Raw genomic sequence first — 14,807 nt, forward strand, 5'->3', positions numbered from 1 at the left:
AACTAACTAACTACACACACACAAACACACATACTAATCCATTGACTAAAACTATCCATCTGTAGACATTAAAAGGCAAAGAGGACAAATTAGCTTATTAAAATTACTCATCCATTGACAACATTTTGAAAAAGAAAAAAAAATCAAGACATTAAAAACAAAGGAAAAATAAACTAAAAGACCATTTAAGTAAAATAGATTTTTAAAACTGCTTAGAAGAAAGCATTCATACTGTCAGCAACTTATTCCATTTGCATGCAGCATAACAGCTAATAGCTGCTTCATCATGTTTGCGTTGAAATCCGGGCTGCGGAGCTACTGGCTTTACTGTATATTCAATTAACATTTCCTTAATGCATTCTTCAGGACCCAAACCATTCAGTAGAGTTCTGCCATCTATTCTACAACTGACTTGGAGCCAAGGTAACAGTTTTAGGACTGGACTAATATGTTCTGATCTCTGTGCTGGCCACAACCCGAGCTGCAGTGTTGTGAATGTGGGAGTCCAGTCAGAAAACCAGTGCAGCAATCAAATCTATTGTAGATGGTCAACTAGCATCTGAGCAACCAACCAATTCATTAACTCATTGTCCCATTTACTGATTAAAGCAACAAGTCGATGAAACCACGCAAGTCTGCCAGACCGGGCATGTGACCACGTCCATCCATCACAGACACACATTTGGGGGGAACTAACCAAATCAATTAATTGGCCATCCACTTTGTGAGCAAGCCACCAGAAGCAGAAATATGTGGACACCTGAATGTAAACGTCAACTCGTGATTTGCCGAAACATCTTCAACAACTTCCAAGAGATCAGTTGTCAAAACGTGCGAGTCTTCAAAACGCTCCGGTGACGCCACGGCTGCGTGCGCTGATGTCACAAACCCACCGAAACGTCGCTGTTTGAAGACGTCACTGAGGTAAAATCTGCCCAAAGGCTCTCGGCTGCCTACCGGCTTCATTTGGTGTTTTTTTGGGTGGTCGTGAAAGCGGAAGTCATGCAGGACGACGTGTACCGGGTCCACGCGGACGTGGCCTTCCCCATCGTTGCCGCGCACCTGGAGCGTCTGGCGGCGGCCCAGTGGGTTCTGCTAGCCAACGGAACCGCCGACTCGGCCACGCAGCTCCTGCTGGCTGACATGTGCGCGCGCGCCACGCACAAGCTTTGCGCGCACGCCGCCGTGCTGATGGCGGCGGAGCGCGCGCGCTGCGGGCCGGCGGCGACGGTGTCCGTGGTCGGCGGCCTGGCGTCCGTACTGGCAACGGCGTTGGACGTCCCGGCCCAACCGAGCGTCAGCTCCCGGAAGTTGGACGTCTTGTTGCAGGAGGAGGTGCGCGCACGCGTCAAAGTTACCCTGGCTGCGCGCGCGGCCACGCCTCTCTACGTGCCGACCACCTTCACTGAGACGGATGTTCTGGCCAAGATGGTTCTGCTGACGGGTGGAGTCCTCAAGGTCCACCTGAGCAAACGCGACAGTCACAAAGAAGCACCCAACACCAGGAATGCGTGCAGCCTGGAACTAAAAGAGACCGCTGAGGCCATCAGACACATTCTTCGGAAGTGGACCGATCCCAAACAGGAAGTGAAGAAAACGGCAGTGGAAATTGTGGGCATCATCATCAAAGATCTGCACGACCCCAGCTTCACTCACGTGCGGCGTGTTCCATTAACCGGTCCTCACTTCAACCTGGCCCTCATCAAGGACCCTCTGATGCGTTTCTTCCGATGCCGAGCAGATCCGGACCGCGGCGCCGAGTCGTCCCGACAATGTAACTTCCTCAACTTTAGTCAAACAAAGTTTGAGGAGCTGATTTGTGAGCTGGAGCAGGTCCGGTATCAGGGCACACTCGTGTGCCGAGACCAAGACCCTCTGACAGTGCAGGACTCTCCGCTCACGTTCCGAAGAACCCGCTCTCGAATCGAGGACATCTTCAAGGGGGCGGTGACGGCAGACGACGACAGCATCAACGTCGATGGAGTCAGATCGATGGCCGACAAATTGTCTGGAGCACTGGCGGACAAAATGTATCGGTACGTCATCACCAATCGGACTCCAGTCCAATCCCCAGAGACGTGGAGGCGCCTCTCAGAACCACTCGTCTTGGAAATGGGCCAGAAGAAAACGGACAATCTCCAAGTTCTGACAATTATTCTGGAAGATTCCGCCAAGACGTTTGTGCAGCAGCTGCTCCTCTGGCTCAAGATGGAACCCGGGACACGACAGAACCATGCCGACCAGCTGTGTGGCTGCTTGAACGACATCCATTTGCTCGTCACCAGAAGCCTTGGCCCACAAAACTCTCTGGAGGTCCAGGAAGACGCTTTGGATCTCAATAGTCCAAGTCAACACACCATTGGTGAGGCCAGTCCCTTGAAAAAGGCCTCGATTGGGACTAGAATTCCAGAAAAAAAACCGGAGGTCCATTTGCAAGATCACATGGATGGCCTAGGTCCAGAGAATCTGCCATCGGATGCGATTAATGACTCCTTGACCTTGGAGAAGGTCTCTACTGGATTGAAAAATCCAGAAAACAAGCCTGAGGTCTGTTCACAGGAGAAGTTGGATAGGTCTGGATCAGCGAACCCTCTCCCAGACGCCATTGCTGACTCTTGCACCTTAGAAAGAAAGGTCTCCACTGAAGCCGGAGGTCTTGAAAACAAGCAAGAGGGCACGGATGCCCCCGAGCATGAAAATGTGCCCCTGGTTTCCGAAGGTGACTTGTGCCCATTGGAAAGGGTCTCGACCGGATCCACAAGTCCAGAAATCATGCCGGAGGTCCATTTGCAGGAGGACTTGGACATTTCCGGGCCCGAGAACCCAATCCTAGTTGTCAATGGCGAATCCTGCACTTTAGAAAAAATCTCCACCGGAACCACAAATCCAGAAAACAAGCCAGATATCAGTTTGCATGAGGACAACCTCAGATCCAAAAACACATCCCCAGATACCACTGGTGACCCGTGCTCCTTGCAAAAAGACTCAATTGGAAGCACAAGTCCAGAAAACAAGCCAGAAGTTTGTTTGCAAGAGGACACAGGGTTCGAAAACCCGGCCCTAGACACCAAGGCCGACTCTGACCCCCTGGAAAAGGCCCCCACTGCAACCACAAGTTCAGAAAACAATCTAGAGGTCTATTTACAAGAAGACTCAAACTCTCCCAAGTCTGAAAGCACGACCCCATACACCACTGATGATTCCACCCCCTTGGAAAAAGCCACCGTAACCCAAAGCACAGAAACCAAACCAGAGGTCTGTTTACAGGAGGCCATCGACGAATCTGGGACCAAACGCCCGTCCCCAGACACCAAGAGGAACTCCAGTCCCTTGGAAAAGATGGCAATCAGAACCACAAGTCCAGAAAACAAACCAGAGGTCCATTTGCGGGAGGATGAAAACTCCCCCACTTCCGAAGCCACAAATGCCAAGGGTGATTCCAATCCTTTAGAAAAGGTGTCCACCAGAACCACAAGTCCAGATAACAACCAAGAGGTCTTCTCTGAGGAGAATGTGGATACCACCAGGTCGGAGAGTCCAAACACCGGCACCATTGGTGACTCCAGGACTGAGCCAATCACTCCCAGAACAAGAAGTCCAGAAGACAAGCAGGACTTGGGCATCCCAGAGCCAGATACTGAATCTTGCCCATTGCTTCCATGCCCAACCTCAGCAGAGGACCCAGTCACCGGGACAAGTCCAGACATCAAGACTGAAGACTGTCTGCTTGTTCAGTTGAAGACTCCACACCAAGGGGACCTGAATGACCCCTGTCCAAAGACCCCACCCCCACACATAAGGGGTGACTCTTGCCCATCGCCGTCCCATCTACTTTCATTGCAGGAGGCAGAAATGACCAGCAGCAGTGGCAGTCCAGACTACTTTGGAGACATTGAAGACATGCCCACGGACAAGACAGACAATTCCCGCCCACCACTGGACCTGGTCAACGCCCGTCCGCGGACGCCTCCCCCAGAAGTATCTGCGTCTCCGTTCCGTCCCATGTGCACAGTTCACGAAGAACTCCTGACTCTGGTGGATGTGGTCATGGTCCAGCTGTTTGCGGGACTGCCCGACAACGTGGGCCGGCTGGTTCTGTCTCAGGACACGGTGACCGCCGTCCACCGAGTGTCCAAGAGGATGACGGGGGACACGCTCCTGCTGCCCTGGACCAAGTTGGGACCTTGCAAGCTAAACCGTACGGTGAAGGAGGTCATCCGAGACCTGAAGCGGGAGTTCGGGACTTCCCAGAGGCTGGTGGACGTCTTCTTGTTTGATCCAGACATGTTCGACGACGTCGTCCTCAAGCTTCTCACGTCCAGGTTGGACAGTCTGCCCTGCAAGCAGGACGAAGCCCAGCTTGGAGCTTCGGCTGTTGGCGGCTTCTTCCGTGCATTCTGCATGCGCTCCGGAAACAGAGAGGAATAAATAGCAAGCTTTCTTCTCAACAACCAAATGTCCGTTTCACGTAAAAGAAGAAATTAAAAAGTAATTTTGTTTAAATTCAGCTTCATTATTGCTTCATGTCTAATTTATTGGCTTGTGTTTTCACACCAAAGCTTTTGGCAAAGAAAGAAACAGACGCTTAGCATGAACAATATTTGAACATACACGCTGTTCATAAAGTCTCCATCTTGTGGCTGCTGTTTCAGCAAAGGGGTCCCTGAAAACCATTAATGGGATTCAAAACTTTTGAGAATCACTGAGGCCAATCAACACAAATGTCTTGTCCATTTGAAGCTTTTGGAATCATTTTTTAGACTTTGTGGAAAGCCTATAATGTGCTTTTGCACGCACGGACAAATCAAAGCATTCCTCACAAGAATACATTTTAATTTTCAACCCAAAAATGTTCTTTACAATATGTTCGATGCAGACCCATTAGTCTTAACGTGACATTTTGGCCAATATTGCGTTTGCGGAATATGAATTACGCAGCAATACCTACCCGTGAGCGGCCATTTTGCCACATGCTGCGATTGAAAATGACATCACAGGTAACAACAAATCATGGGTCAACATCAGAAAACAGGTGAGCCGTGATTGGTCGTTACCTGATATTTTATGCTGCATTCAAGGATAGTCAGAAGTCGGATTTATCCCAGTTGGCTTTTCCCAGTTCCGAGCTGAAAGCGTTTGAGGCGAAAGTATACAACCAAAATGGCGGATAGTGATAAATTGTTTTTTATTTTGGTCCTAAAAACTAATTTTGACCTCCCGCAAACTTATTTTTGCAATTTTGCTTCATTTATTTTTTATCTTATTTCATAAACAGCCCAATCCATGCAGTTCAGTAATTCACCGTATCATTTCATGCAGGGAGATAGCGGCATATTGTCACGTACATTGTGTTACGTGAAGTTATGTCGAATATTAATGAATGAAGAATGCTATCTAGTCTTACACTCAAGTAGATTGTGTTTAAGCATTCATGGTCTGTGTTTCCAAAGGGGTCACCATTGTAGTCCGTCGGTGAAGTCGGGGTACTTTACCCGACTTCGCAAGTGCCAAGTGGGATTTCCGAGTTCAAGGGGGCGTTCCCGTACACACTCCGACTTCCCACTTTCCTCGAATGCGGCATGAGCCACTGTGATGTGATCAGGGACAGTGGATTTTATTCTACCTATGCTATTTTCTTGCAAGCAGGGAAGATTGTCGAAAAATACTGAAGTTTAAAAAAATATTTGGAATGAAGGCAGTGTTTTAGTATGTATTTTTTTTTTTGAACAATTTGTGCTAACAGAAACAAGCTGACTCGTCAGAGGAAAAAAAAATACAAGCAAAACAAAGTGGTTCCTCTTATCTTATTTACAGCTGCTCGTTTCGTTTTGCTCAAAGCAAACACATGAAGGAGATGCCGAAGATGGATGCCCTCCTCATTTGCATAATCAGTACTTTTAAATAAAAACACAAAGAAACATGTCAGCCCTTTTGAGTTTTTGAGGAGAACGAACAAAAAAAAAAAAGTCTTTCTCTGCACAGCTTCCGCAAAGTCCGGAGTCCATGAGGACAGCTCATCCAGTCATGGCCTCCGGCCGCCAGCGCCCTTTGACCCTGCACCTGGTTGGTGCTCACTTTGACCCGCTACAATCTGGCTCGCTGGAAGAACACCTGAGGAAGGAAAAATCAAGATGCGCGAAAATGAGGACCAAAATAAAATCTTCTTTTTGTTTTAAAAACAAATCCAATTTCAAAGTTGAATGACACGCCCCCCCACCAGAAAAAGCAAGAGCAAATGGCACTTTTATTTTCCCTTCTGAGATTAGTTTTTATTTCTCCCGATGCCAAAGCAAGCTTTGAAAAGGTATTTATTTTTCTTGCAGCACTGACTTGCATCACTTGTGTAATAATTTTTCTTTACACAGAACGTAGCATGTCAGTCAAAGCAGTGCACATCAGTGTGAGAAAAAGAAGAATAGACAAAAACAATCTTCCCACAAAATAATGCGGAATTAATTGATAAGACGGAAGTGCATCTGACCTTTAAGTAGGTCTTAAGGACTTTGGCGTCGGGCTGCTGCAGGACGTGACAAAGCTCCTGATCAAGACAAGATGGGAAATGCGTTAATAATCGTCTCCAGCAAGTCAAGCGTGTCCAGTGGAAAGCTTCCTGAAAAGCTTGAGTGAACGGAGTGGCGCCCCCGTGCGGGCATCAGTCTGACCTGTGCCACGTCCGGACACACGTGAAGCGACGGGAGGTAGTCTCGCTGCAGGAACTCCAACAGCTCCGGTCCCTGACACGCACGCACACGCACACACGGCAAAGTCTAAATTTGTGGCTGACGAACGCGCACGAGCGCGAAACAAAATGGCGGCGGCGGTAGTACCTGCTTGATGTAGATAGTCTTTAGCGTCACGGCGACTTCGGACAACGTCTGAAAGGCCACATGAACAATCAGGACACGCACTCAAACACACGGACGCGGACACACGTGCGCACGTACCAACACGGTCTGAGCGTCTGACAGGTCAAAGGTCGGCTTGAGAGGAGCCAAGAAGCAGGCGGGAACTATGTGTTTGTACGTGAAGTCGCTGAAGCCCGACATGCCGGCCTTGCCCCCTGAAAGCGCAACACGCGTGTCAGTTAACCCGCACACACTCACAGCAACGGTGGCACATGTCGGCGGCCCACCCCAAAGTTCGACCAGCCTGGCGAGCACGGCGAAGCAGGTCTTCTGCGCGACAGGGTCGGGGAAGTCGACAGCTCCCTGGATGACGGTGAAGACCACCCGCTCCATATTCTCCGCCCCTGAAGATGACAGGAAGTCAGCCTTTCACAATAAAAGCGCGAGGGAGGGCGGCGTGCTAGCGGTTGGCCGGGCCTCACCCTGGTTGGCCAGCACCTCGTTCATGCCGCTGCCGGCGACCGTTTGGATGAAGGAGAAGTAGCTCCTGCGCAGCATTTGCTTCTCCAGGGCGGCCGCCTGGTCGTTGGCGTCGGCGGGCCGTGCCAGCGCCTCGAAGATGGACAGCACCAGCGGCATGAACACCTGCTGCAGGAACGGGGACACCTGGCGCTGCCGTGGCAACGTAGGACACTTTCAGTACTTTGGTTGGGGGGGGGGATTGTGCGTCATATCACATCATGTTCCTTAGGGCTGGGAATCTTTGAATGTCTCACGATTCGATTCCGATTTTTGGGCCTGCGATTCGATTTAGAAGCGATTTTCGATTAATAACGATTTTTGATTCAAAATGATTTGATAGGCAATGATTTTTGCTTCAATCTATAGATGTGCGAGGAATGGTAATGATCTACTCCAGTCTGACTACCTAATGCTAATTAGCGCGCTACTCACGACACTTACCACTCAAAAGAACGGCTTCACGCTGGAAAAAAAAAAACTTTAATTGGAATAACACTGCCCCTCAGTGGCCAAACTGGGTACAGCATGAACAGCGCTCCAAATAAAAGCACACAGACAAAGGCAAGACAGTATAAAATAATTACAATAAAATCGATTTTGGGACATTTAAAATAGTTTATGAATCGTACTAAATGAGAATAGATTTTTTTGGCACACCCCTAATGTTCATGAAGGCTGGCTGGCCAATAACTGTTATTTTTGTGTTCTGGACGCGTTCCTGTTCTGTCTACGCCTGTAGCACCCCATAACGTAATAACTTACTTAAAATGTGATAAAAATTTGCACATAAAACTCAATAATGTCATAATTTCACAAATTTTGTCATAAAAAAATCCTGATATGCTTTTACCGATAATGTAAAATTTTTTTTTACATTGACTGGGCCTTTGTTTCTTACTTTGAACTTGGTGGTGATCTGGCTGATGAGCGGGATGAACTCCTGAAGGTCTCTGGCCTCGCAATCCTTCAGCATGTGCTCGGAGGCGGCGGGGATGAAGGGCAGCACCTCTTCCTCCATGCAGATGATCATGCGGTGCAGGAAGGAGCGCACGCAGCCGCGCAGCGCCCCCCGCTGGACGGGGCAGCTCAGCGCCGGCAGGAAGGTGTTCAGGCATTCCCGGTAGACTTCGGTGCAGCCGCACTGCTTCACCGTCTGCTTGTTGCTGAACGCCTTGCTAGTGCGGCTACGGGTGGGGAAGAGCGCCCCGTTCAACTGCATGGCCCAAGATTACTTTTCCAACAAGTATGATGCTGTTTTGTCATTTTTATACTTTGGAGTTGTTGTGATGATGTGAGCGGCACAGAGGCGCGCCGGGGCCTTCCTGACCTGACGAAGCCGACGGCGTGGCTGAGGCAGTCGGCGACGGCCGCCTGTGTCTCCTCGTCCGTCTCCAGCGGAAGTTTGTCCAGCAGCAGGCGGAAGGCGTCCATAAGCGGCGCCAGCAGGCCCCGCATCAGCGCCTGCTTCCTCTCCACCGGACTCTCGCCGCTCACGATCAGCACGCCCGCCGCCTCGAACATGAACAGCTGGTCGTCGCTGGTCAGCGGCGCCGGGTAAGTCTTGTCCTGCGAATCGGCAGAAACAAGAAATAGCTTAAAGCCGCGCGGGGTTGCTTACGCCGCTCAGACGCAATTTCGTACAGGAGGAGCCAGCTCCAGGAGGTCTTGGATCTGGGTCAGGATGTCCTCGATGAACGACGTCATGTGTTTGCTGGAACACACAGTGGCAAAAAACAAAACATCACCAAACACTGTGTGCAGTAGTCTTTGTCGTTTGAAGAAAGGACTCACTGTAGTGTTTTGATGAAGCGTGAGAAAAGATAGGCCACTCGACTGCGGACTTTGGGACTGTTGTGTCTCAGTCCACGCTGGTCCAGAAATGCCATCTGAGACAACATGGTTTCATCATTAAACCAAACCAAACACGAACATCTTTACCAGATAAAAATGCATGTTCAACATTCACAAGGAAAGGGTTAGGAAAGTAAGTACAGAATTAATTGCAGCGTCCATTCGTCTGTTAGGTTTATTTGTTCCCTTCTTGGTTTCCTTCCGCCCTAAACAACGCCTGATTGGTAGGTCGGTTGCAAACGTATCAGCGGGAGCGGTACAAGATGTAGTCTCCGGAGTTTGTGAACTGACAAATACCGTGAGAATTCAGCTTGTTGGCATGGTTACCCCATTGCACAAGCATCATCCGGCCGTCCCAGTCGGATTATTGATTAGCGCAAACGGTCATTTTTGAAAATGGTGGAAAAGCATCAGTGACATCATCAGCAAGTAATCGCTTCAAAAGCATGACGTTGAGCAAGCCCAACTTCCAGGGCTCGGCAACAATGTTGTGGTGAACGTACCAAAACGTTGGGAATGTGCTGCGTCTCCACAATGAAGAATTTGTCGTATCGGATGACCGTCTCAAAGAATTCCAGAGACACCGCCGTGTGCCGGTAGTCGCTCACGCCGCATATCACCAACTGAAATGCAAACAAACAAGCACGCATGTACATACACAACAGCGCATCACATGACAAAGTAGCCGTGTGTGCGCGTGCTGACCGTAGCCATCATGTCCTGGAGTGCACCGGTCTTGACGGCGTCTCCTGAGAAGTGCGCCCCGTGCGAGGCGGGCAGAGCTTCTCCTAGCATGTACAGCAGGCGGATGGCCACCTCCACCTCCATGAAGGGCGCGCTCTGCCACTTCCTGCCGCACACAAACCGTGTCAGCGGCGCGCCCAGATGTCAGTCGGGCGCGCGGGGGCTCACCGCATGGTGTCGGTGAAGACTCGGCGGACGGATTCCAGGACCAGTTCGGGGGACACTTGGGCCAGGCGGTCCAGGAGCATCTTCAGCTGCTTCCTGTACTCCACAAACATGGCCTCGTCCTCGCCCTGGCACAGATGCGCACACACCCCGCCGTTAGCATGGGCGACGCACGCGTGTCCATGGCGGGAAGACGTGGCTGTAGCTACCTCGTTGTCAAAGTTGTACTCATCGTCGTACGTCAGTTTCTTGATGACAGCCAGCATGATCGCCTGCTCATGTAGGAACAACGCAACTTGACTGTGGACTTTATCTCTCTCACACACACGCACACGCACGCTCGCAAACAATCACACTGACCTCCAAATTGCTCTTCTGACTGTCGCTGAGCTCGGGCAACTGTCAATCAAACAGGAGTGAGATGAAGAGGAAGCCCTTGGGGGAGTCAAACAAGGCGAGGTGCGGCGGCGGTTTGGCAGGCGACCTGTTTGAGGACCTGCAGGTACTCGTAGCAGAAGGTCACCACGTTGGCCGAGATGTCGTCGTCGGGGTGCACGAGGAGGCGTAGTACCAGCGTCACTTTGGCCTCCAGGGCGTCCAGCGCGGCGCCGGCGTCCTTGGCGCTGCCCGCCTTGGCCAGCTTGGTCCAGCTGAGGACCAGACTCTGGCCCATCCCGTTCACCAGGCGAGAGAACTTGGCCAGGAAGTCCACGTCCTCCTCCTCCAAGACGCGTCAGCGCACGCCAGCGAGAACACGTTAACAACACGCCAAAAACAATTCCAACCGACTTCATTCCAATGAAACAAACATGTTTTCTACATAACAAATGTATTTTTGAAATGCAATTATTACACATATGTTGTTGATTATTTAAGATAAATACATTTAAAAAATCAATACATTTACCATTTCAGGGGGAACACCTCAGTTGAGGCAAAAATTATTTTAAACTTTAAAAACAGTCCTAGAACATTGATTGCATAAATAAAGCAGCTGTTTCAGGGCTAAGATTATTTACTGTAAAAATTATTAAATTTTTATTTTTTATTTTTTTAATGACACACATTTCACTTTGGGGGGTAAATAATTGCTAAATTGCTCATAAATATGTATTTGACATGTTTGTATGTATTTATTCAACTTATTTATTCATAAGAGTTCATTTTTAAACACGGATTTTATTTATTTATCTCATTCAATAATTGTCTAGTTGAGTTATTGTGTTTAACATTTTGGGTAAATAATTGGTTAATAAAACTTAAATAACATGAAACACATTATTTTAACAACTTGTATGTCTGTATTAATTTCATTATATTATTCATTTAAAAAAAATACATTTTTAATTATTTGCCTCATTAATTGGATAATTCATTGTAGATAACACAATGTACTTCTATTATTTGCATAAATAATCAATTAAATTTTGTGGTAATCACTATTCACGTAATGATGAATAAAATAATCCACTTAAACATCGCAATGGAATTCTATCAAAACAAGACAATGAATTATTCGGGTTTTTTTTTTTAAATATCTGACATCCCTCGTCAGTTTGAAAAGTGAAGTGGGACAGGTGGAACGTGCGGGCTTTGCGCTGACCTGCTCGATGTAAAAGAAGCCGGCCGACTGCAGGACCTGTGCTAGGGACTCAACCAGCTTGGTCTTGTCGACGGGGTCCATGCCCTTGTTGACGATCTCCAGCAGGCAGTCGCAGGCCTCCTCGCGCAGCTCCTCCACCGACATGTGGCTCAGCAGCAGGTTCACGAACCTGCAGCAACACATGTCGCATGTCAGCGCAAGACCACCATCGCCTCCACGATGACGCGGGAGCAAGCGAGCGACGGACCGCTGGTTGGCGATGAGGCCCAGGTCGATCCAGGACACGTAGGCGCCGACGACCTCCAGGCACTGGCAGGTGAGTTCGGGGTGGCTCCGCTGGTACGTGTGCAGGATCTGGAACCACGACTCCACCAGGTTGGGGATGCACTGCTCCCGCATGGCGTCCTTAATCAACGTGTTCCTCTGCGTCTCCTGGACGCACGCACACACACGCTCAATCAAGCGTCCACCTTGTGCCACGTGTCCACAAAATACTCATCGTGGCTTGCAGTCAATCAGTCCCGGACATTCCGGTAAGCAAATGGAGCGCACTTGGTTGGAAAGGGGAAGTGGAGACCCCCCTCTCTCCTCCATAATGGACATGCTTTTTGAGGTACGAGTTCAAAACATTCCCCAAAAATGCTTGTAACTCAAAACAGTTGTATCTCAAATGATCTTTACACACTCAAATGAATGAAAACGTCATTCATCAACATAAAAAATTATTTAATATTAAAAATGAGGAATAGCAGTTTCAACAAAGTCCTCCACTCCATAGAAAGCATAAAAGCGGGCATGGTGCGCGGTACCTCGGGGGCGTGTAGGACATCCCTGTCGACCACCTCGCCGTCGACCGCCATGAGTGTGCGCAGGTAGATGTCAACACCGCGCGGGTCCGAGCCCACCAGCGCTAGGATGTCAAAGAAGAAGTCGGGCCACAGCGCCGGGTACTCGGCCACGAAGGTCAGCGCCAACACCTGCGCCGCTTTGTTGCGCACGAAGATCTTCTCGGGCTGCGCGCTTAGCAGCTGTGCCAACGAGAGCAGCAAAGTGAGTGGCCGCGGGTTGGTCGCGGGGCGCGTGCAGATTTACCTGAAACTGCAGCCACTTCATCAGCGTCTCTCGGATGAGCTGCCGCTGGCCGCTGCTCAGCCCGCCGTGTCTGCAACCACAGCATCAGTATGCCATCGCTCGCCACATGCGCCCCGCCCCGCCCCGCCCCTCTGCCCTGCTCCCTCCTCACCTGAACTTCACCTGATGCTCCAAAACTTGGAAGCAAAAGAACTTGACGTGGTCGTCGCTGAAAATAACAGACCACAATGTCAACAAGGGACTGACAGAATGGCACCCAGTCACACACGCAAACATGCAGACCCGCACACCCCGAGCGGCTACCTGTAGAGTCCTTTAGCGAGGGTCTGCGCACACACCTCCCAGGCGTCGTGCGACTCCTTGAGCTGCTCGAAGTACGCCATGGCCTGACGGACACGCACACGGCAAGGTCAACTTTCATATTATGTGAACGAGTGTTCCAAATTTTGGGGTGAGCCAGACAAGTAATTCCAGGTGTGTGCGTGTTGCTGACCCTCTGACGGTAGGGCGCGTCAGCGTTGGGGTTGAGCCCCAGCAGGGCCTGCTCATCCATGGCGGTGGCAGCAGCGGTAGCGGACTGGCAGGCCATGGGCGGGCGGGTTAGCTTGTGTGCTCACGGGCTGCACTTGTCTGCTGTGGACACCAGACTCCACCTCTTCTCATCTGGAAAAACACAAAAGCAACATGGCGGTCACGCTGGCCTTTATGCACACCACCCGGCTGAGATTTCTCACGTGTGAATTGCCCTCACACTTTTGACAAGCATTACTACGCCAAAGCACACATTTGGAAAAATGGGCCCAAAAATATTATTGAGAGATGCGATAGAGATAATGTGCGAGGAAATGGTGGTAAGGAGAGCACTGGGTGACGTTTTCAAAACTCGTGTGGGGATGATGCAACACAATGTAAACACTGAGATGACAACAACAACAACTCAATGAGCCACTTTATCATAGGATTTAAAAAAACAACAACCTATAATCCAGGTGTAAAGTGACAAATGAAAAAAATATTTTTCTCGGCTTAGCTTCTGAATGAAATTAACTATTGTGTTTGTTGGTGCTTGTAGATGTTGTATCTTTGCTTGTGTAAAACACAGAGATGCCTTGTGTATGAAACGTGCTATAGAAATAATATATCTACGCTCCCAATCTCATTTGACACAACATTTTGAATACAAGAAAACGACAATTTTTCACCTATGCCCCTTTTTTCCTGGCAGGTTGACTGCACGAGGGAGGGGGTGATTTCTGGGTGACAGTTGCTAACATGAGCTAGCATTAGCCGGATAGTTGGAGCACGACACCCCCCACCAGCAACATCCTTCCTTCCCCACTCCCGCAGTGACACCTCGCAGCCTCCCGAGAAGCCGAACCCTCCTCCCGGTTAAAATATTAGCGCCATTAATTTGTTGCTTGTTTTTCCGGGTGTAGTGCTTTCCTCTCTCCCTCCCACCATCACGTTTCTCCTCGCAAAGCGTCCAAGCTGACCTTATTTCATGTAAATTTCGTCCCCGCGGCGGATTCCCAAAAGTCTTCAAGCATGGCCGAGCGCTACTCGCTAAGCTTCGGTTCGCCGAGTTTTTGCAGCCGTGCGGCGTGTCTGCCTTTTCCTTTCCGGTTCATCGACCCGGAAAAAGTATTTTCTTCTTCGCTTGGTGTTATTGGCGAGGCGCGAGGCACATAACGTTTTAAGCTCATTGCCGCCATCTATTGATATACGGTACTGTATAATATGAAAGATTGAACGCATGTATGTGCAAAACATTTTATTTCTCTTAATTTTTTTTTGTGGGGTGTTGCATTTGCTGTATTTTTGCTTGCTTTGATTTTGCACAATTTTAGATGAATTCTGTGCTATTTACTATAATTGAATATGCAATTTGTTCAATAACGCATGCTACATACTATGTAAAACCCTCAAGAGATGAATATAGTTTAGATTTATTTATGATTGTTATCATTAATTCGTGTATAAATATA

At 49.2% G+C, this 14,807-nt stretch overlaps 2 protein-coding genes across 3 annotated transcripts; one reads left to right on the top strand and one right to left on the bottom strand.

Moving 5' to 3' along the window:
- The first annotated feature begins 243 nt into the window (after positions 1 to 243).
- LOC147159767 (uncharacterized) lies at positions 244 to 4,651 on the top strand. Its single transcript, XM_086058385.1, has one exon. It carries the CDS (start codon positions 1,003 to 1,005, stop codon positions 4,426 to 4,428), a length of 3,426 nt encoding a protein of 1,141 aa, XP_085914511.1. The 5' UTR covers positions 244 to 1,002; the 3' UTR covers positions 4,429 to 4,651.
- Positions 4,652 to 5,225: 574 nt separating this feature from the next.
- xpot (exportin, tRNA (nuclear export receptor for tRNAs)) lies at positions 5,226 to 14,458 on the bottom strand. 2 transcript variants are annotated; one of them, XM_086058386.1, is made up of 25 exons: positions 14,316 to 14,458; positions 13,316 to 13,485; positions 13,126 to 13,208; positions 12,974 to 13,030; positions 12,823 to 12,892; positions 12,540 to 12,758; positions 11,978 to 12,162; positions 11,731 to 11,899; positions 10,612 to 10,848; positions 10,488 to 10,526; positions 10,337 to 10,399; positions 10,131 to 10,255; positions 9,924 to 10,068; positions 9,722 to 9,841; positions 9,159 to 9,253; positions 9,009 to 9,078; positions 8,695 to 8,933; positions 8,266 to 8,551; positions 7,328 to 7,517; positions 7,133 to 7,249; positions 6,945 to 7,060; positions 6,828 to 6,875; positions 6,663 to 6,734; positions 6,482 to 6,538; positions 5,226 to 6,111 (listed from the first exon to the last, which is right to left on the bottom strand). In XM_086058386.1, exons 2-25 carry the CDS (start codon positions 13,409 to 13,411, stop codon positions 6,085 to 6,087), a joined length of 2,925 nt encoding a protein of 974 aa, XP_085914512.1. In that variant the 5' UTR covers positions 13,412 to 13,485; positions 14,316 to 14,458; the 3' UTR covers positions 5,226 to 6,084. The 2 variants fall into 2 exon arrangements, with proteins under 2 accessions (XP_085914512.1, XP_085914513.1); XM_086058387.1 differs by lacking the exon at positions 14,316 to 14,458 and adding an exon at positions 14,025 to 14,283.
- Between the last annotated feature and the right edge of the window lie 349 nt (positions 14,459 to 14,807).

The sequence above is a fragment of the Leptonotus elevatus genome, chromosome 17, assembly GCF_054856555.1.
Source record: "Leptonotus elevatus isolate MCC_2025b chromosome 17, RoL_Lele_1.0, whole genome shotgun sequence".
NCBI classification, from domain to species: Eukaryota; Metazoa; Chordata; class Actinopteri; order Syngnathiformes; family Syngnathidae; genus Leptonotus; species Leptonotus elevatus.

Excerpts from the sequence above, each read along its gene's own strand:
- LOC147159767 (XM_086058385.1), top strand. The coding sequence starts at position 1,003 with ATGCAGGACGACGTGTACCGGGTCCACGCGGACGTGGCCTTCCCCATC.
- xpot (XM_086058386.1), bottom strand. The coding sequence starts at position 13,411 with ATGGCCTGCCAGTCCGCTACCGCTGCTGCCACCGCCATGGATGAGCAG. Across the intron at positions 13,031-13,125 it reads CTCGCTAAAGGACTCTACAG|CGACGACCACGTCAAGTTCT; the intron begins GTAGCCGCTCGG and ends TGTTATTTTCAG. Across the intron at positions 7,250-7,327 it reads CGAGGTGCTGGCCAACCAGG|GGGCGGAGAATATGGAGCGG; the intron begins GTGAGGCCCGGC and ends TGTCATCTTCAG.